The 18,004-nt window shown below is 37.1% G+C and overlaps 1 protein-coding gene across 4 annotated transcripts in view; it reads left to right on the top strand.

Moving 5' to 3' along the window:
- The window catches only part of KCNH8 (potassium voltage-gated channel subfamily H member 8), a 400,632-nt gene that overhangs the window by 283,023 nt on the left and 99,605 nt on the right, over positions 1-18,004 (top strand). For all 4 annotated transcript variants that reach the window (XM_072726752.1, XM_072726751.1, XM_026006436.2 and 1 more), the window contains exon 8: positions 12,762-12,959. In XM_072726752.1, coding sequence (XP_072582853.1) covers positions 12,762-12,959 — 198 coding nt within the window. The remainder of the gene's footprint in view (positions 1-12,761; positions 12,960-18,004) is intronic.

Genomic DNA, 18,004 nt, shown 5'->3' with positions numbered 1-18,004 from the left:
GGAACCATCCCGACTCTAGCAAGAATTATACTAAATTCATCCCCACATTATTTGTGATTTGTTTCTCTGGCACTCTGTCCCTTTCTGTCTTTCTCACTCTCACTCTCACCCACACATGCACACGCGCACACACATGCACACATGCATATACCTAGGAGGAGAATGATTTGACAGTTTTTCCTGTTAATTTATTCAAAGGCTTAACATTCTTGCCACAAAGTAATCCATTATATCAAATGTTAGTCCTTGATGGAGCAGTTTAAACCCAACTTTCCTTTTGGTTGACTGCTTTTGTTGATTTTTGATATCTTGGAAGAAAAGGAGGATAGTTTTAAGTTTGCCAACTTGCAGGCTAAACATACTTTACATGACTTCCTGTCCCATACCCTTCACTTCAGCCCAATTGCATAAACTCCTTTTCTCCATATGTGCATTAAATGTTCCTGGCCTAGTGCCTTTAGTTAACTTCCCAAAATGCACTTTTCCTCCATCTCTGTTATTCTTTGCAGTACAATTTGAATACTCTCCTTCTCTAAACCATTTCTGATTGCTCCAGCAAGGGGCCCTTGGTTCAGACAAATGTACACTATTATTAGAGTTTCCCAAGCAGACTGCAAGACAATGATGCCCCAGTTCCCTTGTCTTTACATCTCACAGCATCTCAAGCATTATGCATGGTTACTAAATAGTTGCTAAGTGAGTGAATTACTTAATTAATGAATTTTGAGCTATTTAGAAACTCCTGAACAGGTGGAAACAATGAAAGTAATATGTTAGTCTCCTGGCTCAAGAAAAGCCTCTCTTGAGGAGTGGTGGGAGGTTAAGAAAGAGAATTGATCTGAATGTACACTCGGCTGGGGACTAGATGTAAGAACAGAGCTTTCAGGAACCAAGTCCTGTCATCAACCAAGTCTTTGGTCACAATTGCTGACCAAAACAAACAAACAAACAAACAAACAAACAAACCAAAATACAAAAATTAACTGCATTCTATTCTGAGACAAAACATCAAAGAAAAGGGAAACCGGGCACAGCAAGTGGAGTCATATGACCTTGAAAAGTGGTTACAGTTGAGCATTGACAACTGTATCTTTAAACATAGAAAATACTGCTATATTTTGGAAGAAAAGAGTAGAAATAGGACCAAAGAGTGGGTAGCCAGGGGAGGCAGATGGGATTCAACCCTAGTCTTAGAGAGAGCCTGGGCTGTGACTACAGGGTAACTCACATGTTCCTGGGTCCTCAGCAGTTGGAACTGGGAGCCAAATCCTGCCTCTGCCACAGCCTGGGCTCACTAGGGTTGTGTACTGCTCCCTCAGCCGTGACTACCATGCTACTGCCTACTCTACCCATGCTTCCTGCCACTTTTTCTCAAGATGTTCTGGTGTCTTTGGACTTCTTTGTTTTCATTACTATGTTCCTCTTGCGGCTTCTGCTCTATGCCTAGAGTGGGACAGCTTTCTCCCTGAATGACACCTACAAAACCTGCCCTGTGGCATTTGAAACACGTTTCCCAGAAAACTGAAGGTATTTCAGAAGATATCATCTTCTGAAAGTAAAAACACCTTCTTCCCCCAAATTGCTAGGGTAAGACTTAGGCAAAGATGTAAATACACTATATACTGTACTTTGATTACAGTGTGAGTTAAACCAACTTTTGCATGCCAGGCTGGAGACTAAACCATCTTTTGCCCCTGCTTCCATTGTTTCCAATCCATTAAAAAGGCATTACGGTTGCCAAATAATGAATTTGTAAACAAAGTTGGTATCTGCGGGTGAAATCAAAAGTCAGATGCCAATGAATGGGATGGTTAAAACATGGTTCAAAGTACTTAGTTTATCTGATATTTTTAATAAGGTCCAAGAAACTACATAAGAAAGTGGGTTTTCATAAGAAAAACAAAAGCTGTGTGGTCTCTAATTCCTCCACAACATGGACCTGACCTATATAAAGTCTCTTGCAAAGTCCATGAGAGGATAACCAAAGAATTCTATTCCTGAAAAATGAAACCTTGGGGACTTGCTGAGAGTTCAGGCTACAGTTCCAAAAAGCTTTCACATTCCCCAAGCTTTTGCATACACTGACCATTAACACATCAATTCCCGCCAACTGCCTTTAGAATAATAGCTAAGGCTTCTGGTGGGGGTGGTGGGGCAGCAAAGAGCATCACAAAAGTTTCCAGTCTCAAAATAAAAATAACACCATGTCTCCCGACCACATGTCTTAGATGATGGTGACTATAAGCAGCAGAAGGAGTATGGGAAATTTCTATTTGCAGGTGGAAGGGAAAAGCAATGACATAGAAAAATCAATTGCAGCAGCCATTTCTATAAAAGAGACGAAGTCAATCAGGAGCCTGCTAATACCAAAACCTTGATTGACAAGAAGGATCAAAAGGTAGCATGACTCTCAACTCAGACAACTCCAGATTCAAAAGCTGGTCCTTCTCCCTAACAGATGTCTCTCATGTTTGACTTAGCCTTTCCAAGTACTAATATTTTAATATCAACATTTTTAGATTGTAATGCTTGGCTCTTAGAGTTGTAAGAAATTGTTAACACAATCGATGATTAAATTAAATAATATTTAAAATATTCATCACATTTGATGATCAGTGTGTGGTCTCCAGCCACAAAGGCACAAGCAAGATTATTCTGACATACTGTTTTTACCATAACAAATCAAGTAATGGCAAAGAAATTGATGACAAAATATTATGAACTTACATCCTATCGATTTTGTGTCTTCAGTACCTCAATACAGAAAGTGACATTTGTAATACGAATGGTACAAAATCCCTGATTTGCAAGAATGATGTGATTGTGTACGTTATTTCTGCTACCATGTTCATTATTTTATACGGATGGAAATGAGATGGTGGGTTAAGATTTTATACCAATCTTGAGGAATGAAGGATTTTAGAAGTCTGCATTATTTTCAGGAAGACAGAAGACCTTCATTCCTTTCAAACAACGGCAGCAACAATAAGAATAGCTTTTTATCTAGTGCTTGCTGTGGTTAATTCTGCATTCTGCTAAGCCCTTTATGTGAACTGTGTCACTTGACATTACAGCAGCCTATGAGGTGAGTTACTGTCATGTTCTCCATTTTAGCAAGAAGGAGACTAGGGCCCAAGAAGATGAGTAAGTTAGCTAACATCACACAACTAAGTAGCACTTTCCTATGCTGCATTGCTTGCCTTCTGAGTTATTCAGGTTTACAGGACTCCTTGGTCAGATACATTTCTCTGTTGTCAAGTTTCTCTTCTGCATTTTTCCTGCATCTCTTGTTCCTTGATTGTTGTCTCTGGGCACTCTGTCTACTTCTCATTTGTAAACATTTCCATGCCACCTGTAGGTGCCTTGGGCACACCTGTGTTAACTTCACATCTGACCACTCAGCCATGTGCTGGCTAAAAACTTATTTTGGAATGTTCATGCAAACTCCCACCACTTACTGTATTTCATCCCCGCATTAAGCCATCAAGCAACGTTAGTTATATGTTTTTAAATGCATTACTGGACATACAAGTCAGACTCACTTCTTCTAAAGGAGAACCAAGGCTGACACTTCAAACTTGGTGTTTTATTTTGACACATGGGTATTTCCTAGAAACTTGAAGAAAATGCCTTTAGAACATAGAAAATGCCTTTAGTTTCAGACCCAACTAAAGGTAAAGAAAATCCAGAGGACTCTTTAATGGGGCATTTGAACACAACATTCTAGCATATTCTATGGCTTAATTTATTTGAATTACTTTTATAATTGAGATGTTAGAAAATGTATTTCCTTTAATGCATTTGGAAGAAAAGTAATTAGAACTTTATTTTGAAGTTCTACAAACCAGAGAAACTTAAGATTCCTTTTTAATGGATATCAAAGCCTATCCTTCTAATTTAAATGACTGCCAGGCAACTACAACAGCTGAGAAATGGTTTGCAAACGTGGGACACGTCAATTCATTTTTCTTCCCTAGGTTTGGAGCAACTCTGAATCTTTGAGAGAAAAGAGAAAACATAAAGGAGATTGGGGGCAGATAATGAAAATAAATTTAGCATGCCACAAAAGTAAAATTACTTGGTTGGATTCAATTACTTTTACCCTAAATTATTTTCCTGAAACTTGTTTTTGTCCCTTTGTGCAAAGAATGAGTGCTTCGGATTAGAATTTTCTTATTGAGTGACAAGTTGTCTCTGGAAACGCTACTCTATGCTCAGACATGAATGTATGTCACAAACTCATTAAGCCATGAAAAACATATAAGCAATGACTCAGGAAAATATGCTCATAGTGAGGCAGATCTGAAAGCATTGTGAACTGTATGAGCATTTCATATAGGACGGTTAAAGGCAAATAGTTCATAGTTTAGGTTCTGTTAACTTAGCCATGAGCCTAATCTTTGTTAGAATTTCCTTTATTTTTAACCAAGATTTGAAAAGCATTTGGAAGTGCCTCAGTTGGTTGGAAACAGATGGCCTGTACTGCCTCTTCTTAGGACCAGTCAGAAAACCCTACAATAGTTGCTCAACTGTGGCTTCAGGTTGTTTCACATTTCGCGTTCTTTCTGGAGGATTTCTGTTTGGTTTGATTTTTGGTTTTTTTTGCTGCATGTATTAATGATCTATTTTGGTAGTTTACCATAGTGTGTAACCTTTCAATGCATCATTGCTGAAGTGAAATGCTAGACCTTAGTAATCAATAGTCAGGAAATTTCTTTCATACAAACTTCATATTCAAGTAGACTTTAGAGAACTGGCAAACTCTGGACTGGTTTTAGCGCAAGCAGTACATCTTTTTGTTGACAGTATCAATATCACATAATATTGCTTCTGAAAAATTGTTCAGCAGTGGGAATAGAGCAGAAATGATACACACATCAAAATGTGAAAATCTCCCATCCTTATCCCATCAATATTTGTCGATGGGTTATCACTCAAATAATTAAAAACAAATAAAAGATGAATTCATAAGATCATGGGTTATTACACAAGCATTTTGCTTTAAGAAAATCAACCACTTGTGATGAAACATTACAGGATCTTGTTTCATAAAATCTTAGATCTGAGAAACATTACTAAAAGATTATGGAAAAAGAGATTACTCAATCCAATCACCTCATATTCAAGATGGAAAAATGGAAGACCAGAAAGGCTAACTGGCGCTAACTGGTGACCCATATAGGGTCATATATCAACTTAATTAATGGCAGGACCAAGATTAGGATCCCAATTTCCTGACTCAGAGTCCAGTCTCTTTCACTGTATGGTTAATCCTTTTTGTTTCAGACTTTTACCTCGAAAGTAAGCTATACCATTTCAGAAATGTAAGATACTTCCTGGTGTATGAAAACCAAAATGTGCTATTAGTGGGAACTTAAATGATGGAGTTCCTATTCAAATTAGGACCCCAGATTTATTGGTGCCTTTTCCTTAGTGGAATCAACAAATCAGTATCAAATACTACTGTAGCGTGGTGCCCTTCTCGTCTAATCTGCAGTCACATCCTGTAACATGGGATAAAGTAGAGGTGGAGATTGAGTTTTGAAATCTAAGTCTCTGAACTTCTCCTTAACTCTTTCTTACATTAAAATATTGAAAGTCCGTAGTTTAGTTAATGGTAATGTGTCAGTGTTAATTTCATAGTTGGACAAACATTAAGCTATTAATAGTAGCGGAAACTGGGTGAAGGATATATAGGAATTCTTTGTACTCTTTGCAACTTTTTAGTAGTCAAAATTATCCCAAAATAAAAAGTTTGTTTAAATCAAAAAACAAACAAAACAAAAACCTATAGCGACAGGTACTAGTTGAACCTTAAGAAATGGAGATGAATATATAGATATTTTAAGAGACAATGGAGATGAAATCTTAAGCTTTTTTGTAATTTTTGGGGGGGTTAACAACTCCTTTTTGAATATGTATAACAGTAAATACGATACCTGACAAATGCTTTGGCTTTCCAGTACCACACCATCACCACCCCCACAAACCTACATAAACACATGCATACACTCAGACTTCTGACACCTAATTTCATATGTCTCACTCACTCCTGCAGCTGGGCAGGCCTACACCTCAGCCCCTTGTGGGAGGCTGAAGAGATCAGAGAAGTTCTCATGCTATGCACTATAATCATTGTCTCCCATGGCTTTGCCTCTCCCAGTAAGACACCTCCTGCCTTAGGACTCATAAAACAGTGTTTTTCTACCTCTCATCTGAATGAAGTCCAAAAGGATTAAGTATGGAGGGAGGGGAAGCAAATGTTAACTATAGTATTTTCTATGCTTGGAATTTACATTAGAAAGCCTCTTGATCCCTGTTGAAGTAATTTTTAGGTTCTAAATGCCATGTTATCCCATGTCTACATTGTGGATTATGTTTGGATAATTCTTCTATTTTCTCTGATATGATATGTGTCTTTGAGACACAATCTCCCACTCTAAGCAAAAGTGGCCACTGAAAATGCAAACTTACTAAATAATGGTTTCCACAAGCACAATTAAAAAGATCATTTAAAATTATTACTTCTTTATAAAGTGTAGTATGGTAGAAAGATCATGGATGTTTAGTTAGAAAAGTATGGATTTGCCTCTCAGTTCTAAAACTCCCGAAAAGAAGGGAGAAAATTGCTGAACTTCTCTGTTGGGACTCATCATCAGTTTTTTATTTTTCTTTTGTTTTTAAGGCAGAATAATTGTGATAGTTGTATGAAAATAATGTTATGTGGAAGCGTAGTAAAACATTTGGCATTTAGTAAGTGTTGGCTGCTGTCGAAAATGTTGTTGGTTCTCCACCATGTCCCCTCAATCTATATGATTCCCATCCTTAGGATCTGTAGCTATGTATCCATGCCTGAGGCACTGTCTTCAGGTATGGAAGGCTACTTTGCTAGCAGTCATGGCAATGGTAGGGAATTCAGACTCCCTTGGAGCCGCCCTCAATTATTGATAGCTGATAGCTGGTATGTATATATATATATATCCCCTGCTCCAACCGAAGTTGTGTTCCACACTGATCCCAGAGGTTCCCCAGTAGGATTAGGCTGCAGTTGTCTATAGCAGTAACTACAGACACACTTCATCGGCTGCTTCCACTCTATGTGCCCCTTCCCTATTGTCTCCCAAAAATATTGACTGGACCCAAAACTTACATAAATTACTTATAGATAAAGCCATGTCTCAGAGTCTGCTTCTGGGAAGGTTTAACTATACTATTTCTTTTTTACCATGTTTGTATTCCATAATAAAGGATGGTACCTCGCTTGTGAAGGCATTCGGTTACACTGTAATGCTGGTACTCTTAGGTCTGTAGCACATTGAGGTACTATGCATAGTGGCCAAGAATTTGAGTTCCAACAGTGAACATATCTGGATTAAAATCCTGAGGATTTAAAATTGCCATATTGAGCAATTTATTTAATCCCTCTGAGTCTTAGTTTTCCTACCTTTAAAACAGGGATAATAATTTCTAAAGTGTTACAATGATTGGTGAAATAATGAATCAAAATATGGATGATAACCTAGCCCATAGAGTTAAGGCTTATTCATGAGTTGGAAGATGTACTGCTCTAGTAGAGTGTCTGGATCACAGGAAGTCCTCAGCAAAAAGTAAACTACGCTCCAACCTAGTAACAAGGAAACTCTAGCATGGGCTCCATTCTTGCTTCTAGCTAAACCCTAATACAGCATGGTTCATTCATACCCAATTAAGTAAAGTACCATTTTGAATTTTGGTGTAATTATGCATGTGCTAGTCCCTTCTCTCTTTTCTCTATCCATACAAACATATCTTAACACACATATAAATCTGATTTACTAAGCTTATATTTTACTGGGTAGTTTTTATATTCCTAAGGTATTTTATGTGACCAAAGAAATTCACCATAGGTCTTCCTTAAATAGCATGTTCCTATTTCTTTCATTAAACCTAAAGTAATTTACTAAATGCTAACCTAAACTAAGCTTTTCAAGAATGCATATGTTGTATAAAGCAGGTCACACCTGTACAAACTGTACACACATGCATTGTAAAAGTAAATAAGTTGGGTAGCCTAGTGGCTCAGCAGTTTAGTACTGCCTTCAGCCCAGGGCGTGATCCTGGAGACCCAGGATCGAGTCCCCACATCGGGCTTCCCTGCATGGAACCTGCTTCTCCCTCTACCTGTGTCTCTCCCTCTCTGTCTCTCTCTGTGTCTCTCATGAGTAAATAAATAAAATCTTAAAAAAAAAAGAAGTAAGTAAGTTATTGTAGGAAACCTAAAGAGTAAAATAATTAAGAACTTCCATTTAAAGTATGTAATTAAGTGAAATATTGGGCCCATGGTAAGAATACAATGAAAAATATATGTATTGAATTATACTAAGTTACAGGCTCTTCTGGGCTTTGAAATTGATCTTTATTCCAGAAATATACTCTTTTATGTATCTAATCAATTTTACTAATGATAGGCTTATTTTATGTTATCTTTTGTTTTTATGAGAGGGGAATGTATTCAGTATATTTCGATTCTACTTTATGTTGTGTATGTTTTTCCTTCAAAATGTTCTTTAGGAAAAAAAATTGAGCAGAAGCAGACAGACTGTTCTAGGACATCCCTTCCTTTAGAGATGAGTTTCTCCAGCATAAAAAAAGATTGGCTTCCAAATTGGTTAAACTGTTTTTTCTGTACAGTACAGTGACATGTTGTCTTGTTACAGTGAACATGTGCTCTCATTTTGGACGAGCTGTTCTGTGAAAAAGTTTTATTTAGCCCACAGATCCAATCCCCAGATTTGTGGGTGTTACCTCTTTTCCGTGTTACCAGGTTTTGTCATCATCATTATTGCTTTCGCTCCGTCAGCTGTAACACAGTTTAGTAGCAACCTCTCTTAAAAAACAAGATGTTTCTGAAAATAGACAGAACAGTTGGCTAGACAGAAAAGAGATATCAACAAAAGTAGGTCTGTTGTTCCTCTGCATTTTGCTCCCTGAATCACTTCTGAGATAGCTTTCCACATTGTAAATGAACAGGCATTGGATGAGGATATAATCTGTGTGTCCTAATACAAACTTTTATCCTATTTTAATACAGAAATCAATTTATATGAGAACTGATTTGTTTCAGAGAATTCTTACGTCTTTTACTTTTATTCAAATTAAGGAGCTTAACCAAATCTATTGACTGGGTTTGTTTGTTTCCTTTTTTTTTTTTTTTTTTTTTAAGTGAGAAAACTGGCTTCTGTAAGTAAATGAATACTTTACTTCAAGATCAGTAGATGGATCCAGTTGTTTCTTCATGGTCTGATTGTATAGCTGATTCAGCCAAGAGGAAGCAGTAGCTTTATTGTTTCTGATTTTTTCTTCTTCTGTGCATCAAATAAAACAAAAAAATAGGTCATGCAATATTTACTCTTTGGCCAAAATGATATTCTTCAGTTGCCCAGTAATTAGCAGAAATGACCAATATGGAACAAAGGGATGAGAGCCCTTCTAATCACTTCCTTGTCCAGTAGAAATAATATGACAACAAACCTTTCAGAGAACAAGTTGGAAGACACATAAGAAACAGCCAACCCACTGGCCATTCAGCATCCTCTCGTTCTCAGATTTGATAGTATTTGGATCAAATGCCAACAGGGGCACCACTCTGAGAAATCAACATCCTGAATATGACAATAAATTCAGATGTTATTTCTGCTTCCTGACTTTTTTCTGTGTCTAGACTGTTTTCCTACAGTGTATATAAACATACCAGTAATATTTTTTAAATGCACGTTTGATTTGCTTTTGTGATATCTCTTCAATTAATCTTGGATAAGTTGTTTTTATTTCTGAATCTTTCTCTATACTAGATTAGACTAAGTTTTATTAAATCTCCTTTTATCACTTTTTCTTCCCCCTCACTTAAACTTCTAGAACAGAGGTTTTTAATCTGATATGTATGAAGGGGCTTCAGGAAGCCATGAACCAACTAAAAATGAATACAGTGGTGCAAGAGTCTTCGCATGAATTTTGTTCTGACAAAAGGATCATGTCTCTCTTCAGATTTACATAGAGGTGTATTACTCCTTTTTAAAAACCACTGCCATGTGAATTTTCTCCCTTTTGTTGCTATTAGAAAATGCTAATCCTTACCTTAGGTTCTACTGAATACATGTGGTCACCACCTTTCTTTTCCATTACAGTTCACTGCTGATCTCTTATTTTTTCTTACCTTTCTGGATTGTGTACTTTCTTGTTCAATGTTATCAAGAGAAGCAAGAAAGAGAAAAAAGATATGATGCACCAACCCTCTACCAGTAACGGTGGTTGGCATTTTCATATGTGGCACTTCATTGGATCCACTGCAGCCCTACAAGTTAGACAATATCCTTGTTTTTACAAATAAGAAAAGTGAAACTTAAAGAAGTTAGTTGTTCCTACGGCCTGTAAATTAAAGAGTCCAGATTTAAATCTGTATTGAATCTAGTGTAGGGGAGGAAATTTTTTCCTTCTTTTAGGTTCTTTGGCTGGCCTAATAATAACATTGACATAAGACAATCAAATAAAAGAAAAACAACTTAATTTAGTACATATGGAAGTCTCACATAGACATGAGGAGGTCAAAGACAGGTAGTTGAGTCATATGCCATCCTGAGTTAAACTGAAGGGGGCTTCAGAGGGAAGGAATGCAATTCATTGGAAGATAAGAACAATAAATGTTTGGTAAACAAATGTTTGCCTTTCTGATGTAAAAAGTTATCCCTGGTAATAGCTCTCTTTTTGGTATAGGCCCCCTATTTAAATTATTTTAGGCAATTGAGAGGAAAGTAAAAGGCTCTTCTTGAGTCTGTTAGGCCTTGATTGCCTTCAGCTCAAATAATTCACATGCCAAAGTGGCACATTCTGGGGCAGCTTGCCCTGAACCCCATCACTAGTGTTTATTTCATCACAAAGCTTTCCAGACAGAGTAAATATTCATAGCTTACTAACAGCATCACTTTTTATAATGTAAAACTTAATGTTTTATTATTATTCTCTATCATCAAAACATACATTCATTATTCTAGTACAAATTTACAAATGCGTATATGCTGTTTCATTGCATCAATGTTGTCATATTGTCTCATACTGTGACAGAGTGCAAGAATCATTTATTCATTTCTTAATTCATTTTTTAAAAATATTTATTAAAACATACTTGTTAGTGCTTTGCTAAGTACTGGAATAGTGGTTCTAAATTCTATCTTTGCATTAGATTTTGCTGGGGACTTTTAAAAAATACCGGTACCTGGTCTTGGCAACAGAAATTTTAATGCAGTTAGTGGAGACAGCCGTTGGGCAGTGTATTTTTTTAAAAAGTCTTCTAGCTATAGCCAGTGTTGAGAATCATTGTACCAGAGCAGTGGCTTTTCAAAGTGTGGTCCCTTCCATCTGCAGCATCAGCATCATGTAGGAATCTATTACAAAGGCAGATTCCCAGCCCCTACCCAGCCTCCTGAATTGTACCAGTAACTTCCAGGGATGCACTTGGCTATCTCTTTAACAAGCCCTCTAGATGTTTCTGAGGCAAGCTAACGGTTGAGAAACATTTCTCTAGGGAAACAGGATGAATAAGGCACAATACTTGCCATTAAGCAATTCTCTTTGGTCTCAAGGAATTCCCAGTTGTTTAAAATACGCATTTTAATTACTTAGTACAGTTCCATAATCTATGACTTTAGCAGAAAAGGGCAGAATTATTACTACTTAAAAAGTATAATGACTTTCATCTCTTTTGGGGCAGCCGTTAAATGAAGTGTTTATAAGAAAGTAGTGGCCAGTGAATAGCATCTCTTAACAAAAGTCTTATGAGCCTTATGGGTTCAACTGAATTGTCATAGTGTTTTGTAACATACATACATACAGTGAGAGAGACAGAATTTTAGAATACAAAATCTTAGAGGATAAATATTTCCAATAAAGGATTTTAAAGTTGTCTTTCTGTTGTGTTTCCATTCTATTACTGTCAATAGCCTACTTGCTATTTCCCATCTTTATTAATATAGTTTTTTATAGCTTTATGACCACATAATTGACATACAACAAACTGCATATATGTAAAGCTCTTGATTTGATCAGTTTGGGCACATATATACACCAGTACTATAAAACAGTTGCAAGGGGCATCCAGTTCTATTACAGAAACCTCTTGGTAGAGCAGTTTTCCCCCTCTCAGCCCCAAATGCAGAATGGGGTTGCAGAGGAAGATTCCTGAGTAAGGTGGCATGAACTGGTAAGCCAACTAGATGTCAGCCCAAATGAATAAAACAGGGCAAGTTGCACAGGATGAAAATAAAGCCCATCTTGTCTGTGTGAAGTCTAGATTCTTGTGTTTGTTGCTATTTATCATCATGTAGGGTTTAAAAATACCTACTAGACTCCTTTATCTCTTAAAATTCCAATTGAGAAAGGAGCTTAACCACTAGAGAAATAGACAACACTGTTACTGACAGTAACAATCCCAATTTATCTCTCTGCAGGTGATCTCCTGCATTAGGGGAACCTGTTTAGCTTTGACCACCCATCTGCTCTTGAATGCCCACTTCTCTGCTGGGTCTTAAACAGAACAGCTTGCATAAAAGTGACATTTTTTGCTTTTTAGGAATGGAAACTCATTCTTTGCCTTTAACCTCCTTTTAACTTTTCTCTCTTCTTTCTCCTGAGCAAATTAGTATGTCTCTAAATGTTCATTTATCCTGACTGCCAGGTGCTAATACTGGGATTTTACAATTTGGGCTTACCTTCTCATTCTTCCCTTGCAGGCTGGCTCCATGAGTTGGGAAAGAGACTAGAATCTCCATACTACGGCAACAATACCTTGGGGGGCCCATCGATCCGAAGTGCCTATATTGCCGCTCTGTACTTCACCCTCAGCAGCCTCACCAGTGTTGGGTTTGGGAATGTCTCTGCTAATACAGATGCAGAAAAGATCTTCTCCATCTGCACCATGCTGATTGGTGGTAAGAGAAATTCTTCTTTCACACCAAGAGAAGGTGCCATACTATTGCTGTTCTGTTTATTCTGTCATAAAACACAATAGAGGTATATTACTTAAGTTGGAAGAGTCCAAAAGCACTAATTAGAAAATCAGTGACATGGGATGCCTGGGTGGTTTAGCAGTTGTGTGTCTGCCTCTGGCTCAGGGCATGATCCCAGAGTCCCCGGATCGAGTCCCACATCGGGTTTCCTGCATGGAGACTTCTTCTCCCTCTGCCTGTGTCTCTGCTTCTCTCTTTCTGTGTCTCTCATGAATAAATAAATAAAATCTTAAAAAAAAAAAAAGAAAAGTGACAAACACTTTAATTTACATACAGATTAGCAGTGAAAGTCTATGATGTCAAAAAATTCCATTTTCTGGACAGATAAAGAAGTAATCATTTACTTAATGCTGATTTTGTTTGTTTGTTTTACTTAATGCTGATTTTGAAAGGGCAGGAACTTTGTTTTCTTAGCATACTGTTTACTCCTAGTATTTGTGAATTACATGAGTCTGAATTGCACGTATGTTTAAGTGTGAAACTCCATTTTATAATCTCAAGTGAATGTTATCAAATCTTATTGATACCAATATAGTAGATTAAGGATGCTTGATAGATCACTTAATTAAAAATAAAAACAAAGAAACACACCCAATAAAATAATAAGTAGTCAACATTTTAAAATTGTTTTCATGTTCCATTCTCTGTGCTAGATGCTTCAGTACAATACCCTGAGCAATTCTTATGGGTTGGGCACTATCACTATTCTATTTAACAAATACACAAATTAAGATACTATTGTCTCTGAGTTCCAAACCCACCTTCTGTGCTGTGCTTTGTAGTGCTGGGGTTTGGACTCCGCAAAACTCATTTTTCTTTGCTAGCCGACTACAGTTACTTCCACCAATAGGCGAGCCAAAGGAAAAAAAATAGGGGAGGCCAAAGGGAGAGTGGAAAGCTGGAGGTGGAAAGAGTAGACTGCCTGCTTCTGATGTGTATGATGTACCTTGAGTGGCAGACCACATCGGGCATCAGCAAGTAGTCCCAGCATTCAGCATCTTCAGGCACTCCCAGAACCAGCCTCATTGGGTCTTCTTCGAGATCCCTGCATCAGTTGGGAGCACCTCTACATCCAAAGTCAGAGCCCTGGTTTCTTATGGCTCCTCTCAGCTCCTGTTTTGGACTTCTGTGTTCTGATAAGTGCACTTCTTCCCTTTGTTTATCCATCTCCAAGGACAGAAGCTCCTTCTTGTGGTAATTATATCGATATTACCTCTATACTCTCTTTTTGCTCGTTTAGCACTCTAGCCCCAGGAAAACCAGTTCTCTATAGTGAGTTTCCTCTGTTGAAACCTTTACTTTAATTTCCCTTTCCTGAACCTCCTAACTTAAAACAGGATTGATACTATTTTTTTCCACATTTTCAGATGATAAATCTAAAGCTTGGAGAAATAAAGTAACTTTCCCAATGCCATACAATCAGTAAGTAAAAGAGGCAAGGTTTGAACCCAGATAAATGCTTACTACTACATACATATAAATACATGATTGGATATTTACTGAATTATAAGACTGTTCTCATGGGAGTAGTAGGAGATGTGGTTGTTTAGGCCGGATCAAGTCTTGTCTTCTTAGGTCATTCTTAAACATTCTTCTTAGGTCAGAATTCTTAAACTAGGGTTCTAGCAGTATTTTCTGCCCCATATGATTTGCCACAAAAGCCTGTTTTATCATTCTTTTTTTAAAAAATACTTTATTTATTTATTCATGAGAGGCAGCGACATAGGCAGAGGGAGAAGCAGGATCCCTGCAGGGAGCCTGATACAGGACATGATCCTGGGACCCCGTGATCATGACCTAAGCCAAAGGCAGATGCTCAACCACTGAGCCACCCAGGCATCCCTTATAATATTCTTTTAATGGCCTTAATTCCGGCTATCACTTAGAGTTTCTCACCTTATAAGAGGAGATGGTTCCTACCAGCTTCCTTGCGTGGGAGATGTAAAATGAGTTATGTGGGGCTTTAAGCAATGACTCATCCTGCCTATGGTGAAATCAAACAAGGATAAAGCCAAACTTTCCCTCAAGGAACTTGTGATCCAGCTTAGAAGAGATAGGCTGAAAGATGTGGAAGGAGTTTTACTAACAGCAGACTGTAAATGCTAAGTGCCAAATCAGATAGGAAGTTCAGAAGCAGTGAAAAAGCAAGGGCCAGGGATCAGGAGAATTTCTTGGAAAGGCAGTGCTTGTGGTAGAGTTGCTGAAGAGGCATGCTGGGACTATAGCAATTGTAACAGGCTCTTGGCTGAAGTACAGCGACAACAGCCTAGGGAGCAAAGAACAGGAACTCTCATTTTTTGAAGAGCTGCAATGTGTCCGACACCATGGTGGCTGCTTTATACCCAATGTTATAACTTCTATAATCGCCAGTCTCCTCAATCACCCATCTTTCAAGTTAGCAAAATGACAAGTGTTTTGCCAATATACACAGTTTATACTTATTTAATATTTGCCCATGTTTCTTCTATTCCTGGTGGAAATTTGAGGAAATGCTCAAATTCTCAAGGCTTAACCTAACTGATCTGACATTTCAAGAATCTGCTAGATAATTGAACTTTTATTCTCTATTGATCCACATACTATATTGTGAATGGTCCTGAATCAGAAATGGTTAAGGCATAAATTATTCCCTGCTATTCATTGTAAGTAGAAAGCAGTGCTGGTCACAGGGCCAAAAGATAGAGGACATAATCAGATAATGTTACTTTGTCACTTGTTAAGCGTTCATTGATCAAATTATCCTGGTGGAAAACCAGGGCACATTTGTTAGTGGCATTAAAGCATTTAGGTGACTTGAACAGCACGTAGGCAAATGGTATCTAAATAATTTGAATTTATTAATTAAAGCTTCTGAAATTTGTGTTTGTGGGAAATAACTCTGTATTATTATGACAATTACCCTAGGCTAGAAGAAATGATGCCTGCATTTTAATATTTCCTAATTAACTAACTAGCTAACTTTGAGAGCTGATCATAAGGGCTCACAATATGGAACATTTTGTTCATTTAATTTTCCTAACACTATGAGATAAAAGTTAATAACACTTTAATTTAGATATAAGGCAGCAGAGGTTTAGTGAGTTTACAACTACCCACTCACTCTCACCTTGGACCAGTACAAAGGCTACCTCCAGGACCTGGTTGAGGACATGATTTTGGAGTCACTGGGGAGGTCTGACCCTTCACTCCTCATCAGTCCTGCCTTCTCATGCCTTAACCTTGGTCAATAAACTGTTTCTTGCCACTGTTTAAAAAAAAAACCCAGGATATCCATTGTATTATATACTATAAATTGATTTTATTCCCTTAATTTCTATAAATGTACACAAATAATTTTTTTAATTAGGTGTATGTTACTATGGAATCAAGTCTGAGGTATCTTATTAGGAATCTCCACCCAAGGCTAATGAAATTATTAATGACAGGGATGCAATATTTACTACAAAAGCAGGTAGTAGCAATATTTAATGTTGTAGGTGACTGCCAAGATCCCAGATAATTATCTAGGGCAGTGGCATTCACTAGCTGAGGGAGGAGGAGGGAAAAATGAGAAGGTTGCATGTGAGGATCTGTAATGACAGTGTGTACAAACCACTAATTTATGAGAAGAATATTTAAAACTATCAAGGAAATCTAGCAAAAATAATGGGAGAGAAATCCATATCTGGACAAATTTATGTAAACTTTGAAAATACCCAAAACCAGAAAGTAACCTTAAAAGTTTCAAACACTTATCACAGTTAATAAGTGAATGTTGTAAAGCTACTGGATACAAGTTCAATATGCAAAAATTAATAGTATTTCTATATGATAGTAACAAACAACTGAAAATGAAATAGAAGTAATTATAAAAATATCAAATATCAAATGTGCAATTCTACTATGCAGAAAACTACAAAACATTAGTGAGAAAATTTACAAATGGTTTAAAATAATGGAAGGATTTACAATGGTGATGATTTTAAGACTCAATATTCTAAATATACTGGTTTTACCCAAATTAAAGATTCAATATGCCAATGAAAATTCTAGTACATGTGTGTTGGTGGGTATGTGTATGTGTGTTTGCAAAATGACAAGCTGTTTCTAAGGATGAGTGCAAATGCAAAGCTAAAACTGGTCAAAGCAATGACAAAGAATAAAACCGGAAGATTTGCAGTACAGATATCAGGATGATCCGTTGTAACATTATAGCAATTAAGAAAGCACATGTTATGGGCGCCTGGGCAGCTCAGTCAGTTAAGTGTCAACCTCTTGATTTTGGATCAGGTCATGATCTGAGGGTCCTGGAATTGAGCCCAGCATTTGGCTCTGTGCTCAGAGGGGAGACTGCTTGAGATTCTTTTACTCCTTCTGCCCCTCCCCCTGCTCTCTTTCTCTCTCTCCCAAATAATAAATAAATCTTAACAAAAAAAAAAAAAAAAAAGAAAAGAAAAGAAAAGAAAGCACGTGTTAACTCAGGAACAGACAAATAGGCCAGTGGAATAGGAGAGTACAGAAATAGGTCCACGCACATATGGTCACTTTATTTATAACATTGGTGACATGTAGTGTGACGGGGGAATGATGATTCTTTCAATAATGTTGCTGGTTCAAACGTATATCTGCTTATTGAAAAACTACCTCGTCTCCTCCTAAAACTGTACATTAAAATTAATTCTAGCCGGAGCCCTAACCATAAAGAAAACACTGGGTAAATTGAACTACAGAATTTGTATTTATCAAAAAACATGATTTAAGAATGTAAAGAGGCAAGACATAGGATAGGAGAAAGTATTTACAAATATCTATCTGACAAAAGACTCTTATCTATTATAAATAAAGACTGTCTACAAATCCATAAGAGCAGACAATCCAAAAATTCATAAAAACTTAAGAAAATACTTCACAAATAGGTTTCCATGCCAAATAAACAATACAAATCAGTATCATTCATGAGGGGCATGTAAATTAAGATCAAATTAGAT

Source organism: Vulpes vulpes, chromosome 11 (assembly GCF_048418805.1).
Source record: "Vulpes vulpes isolate BD-2025 chromosome 11, VulVul3, whole genome shotgun sequence".
In the NCBI taxonomy this organism is placed as follows: Eukaryota; Metazoa; Chordata; class Mammalia; order Carnivora; family Canidae; genus Vulpes; species Vulpes vulpes.
Note: the sequence above shows the minus strand (reverse complement) of the source record. Positions and strands in the feature narration are given on the sequence as shown.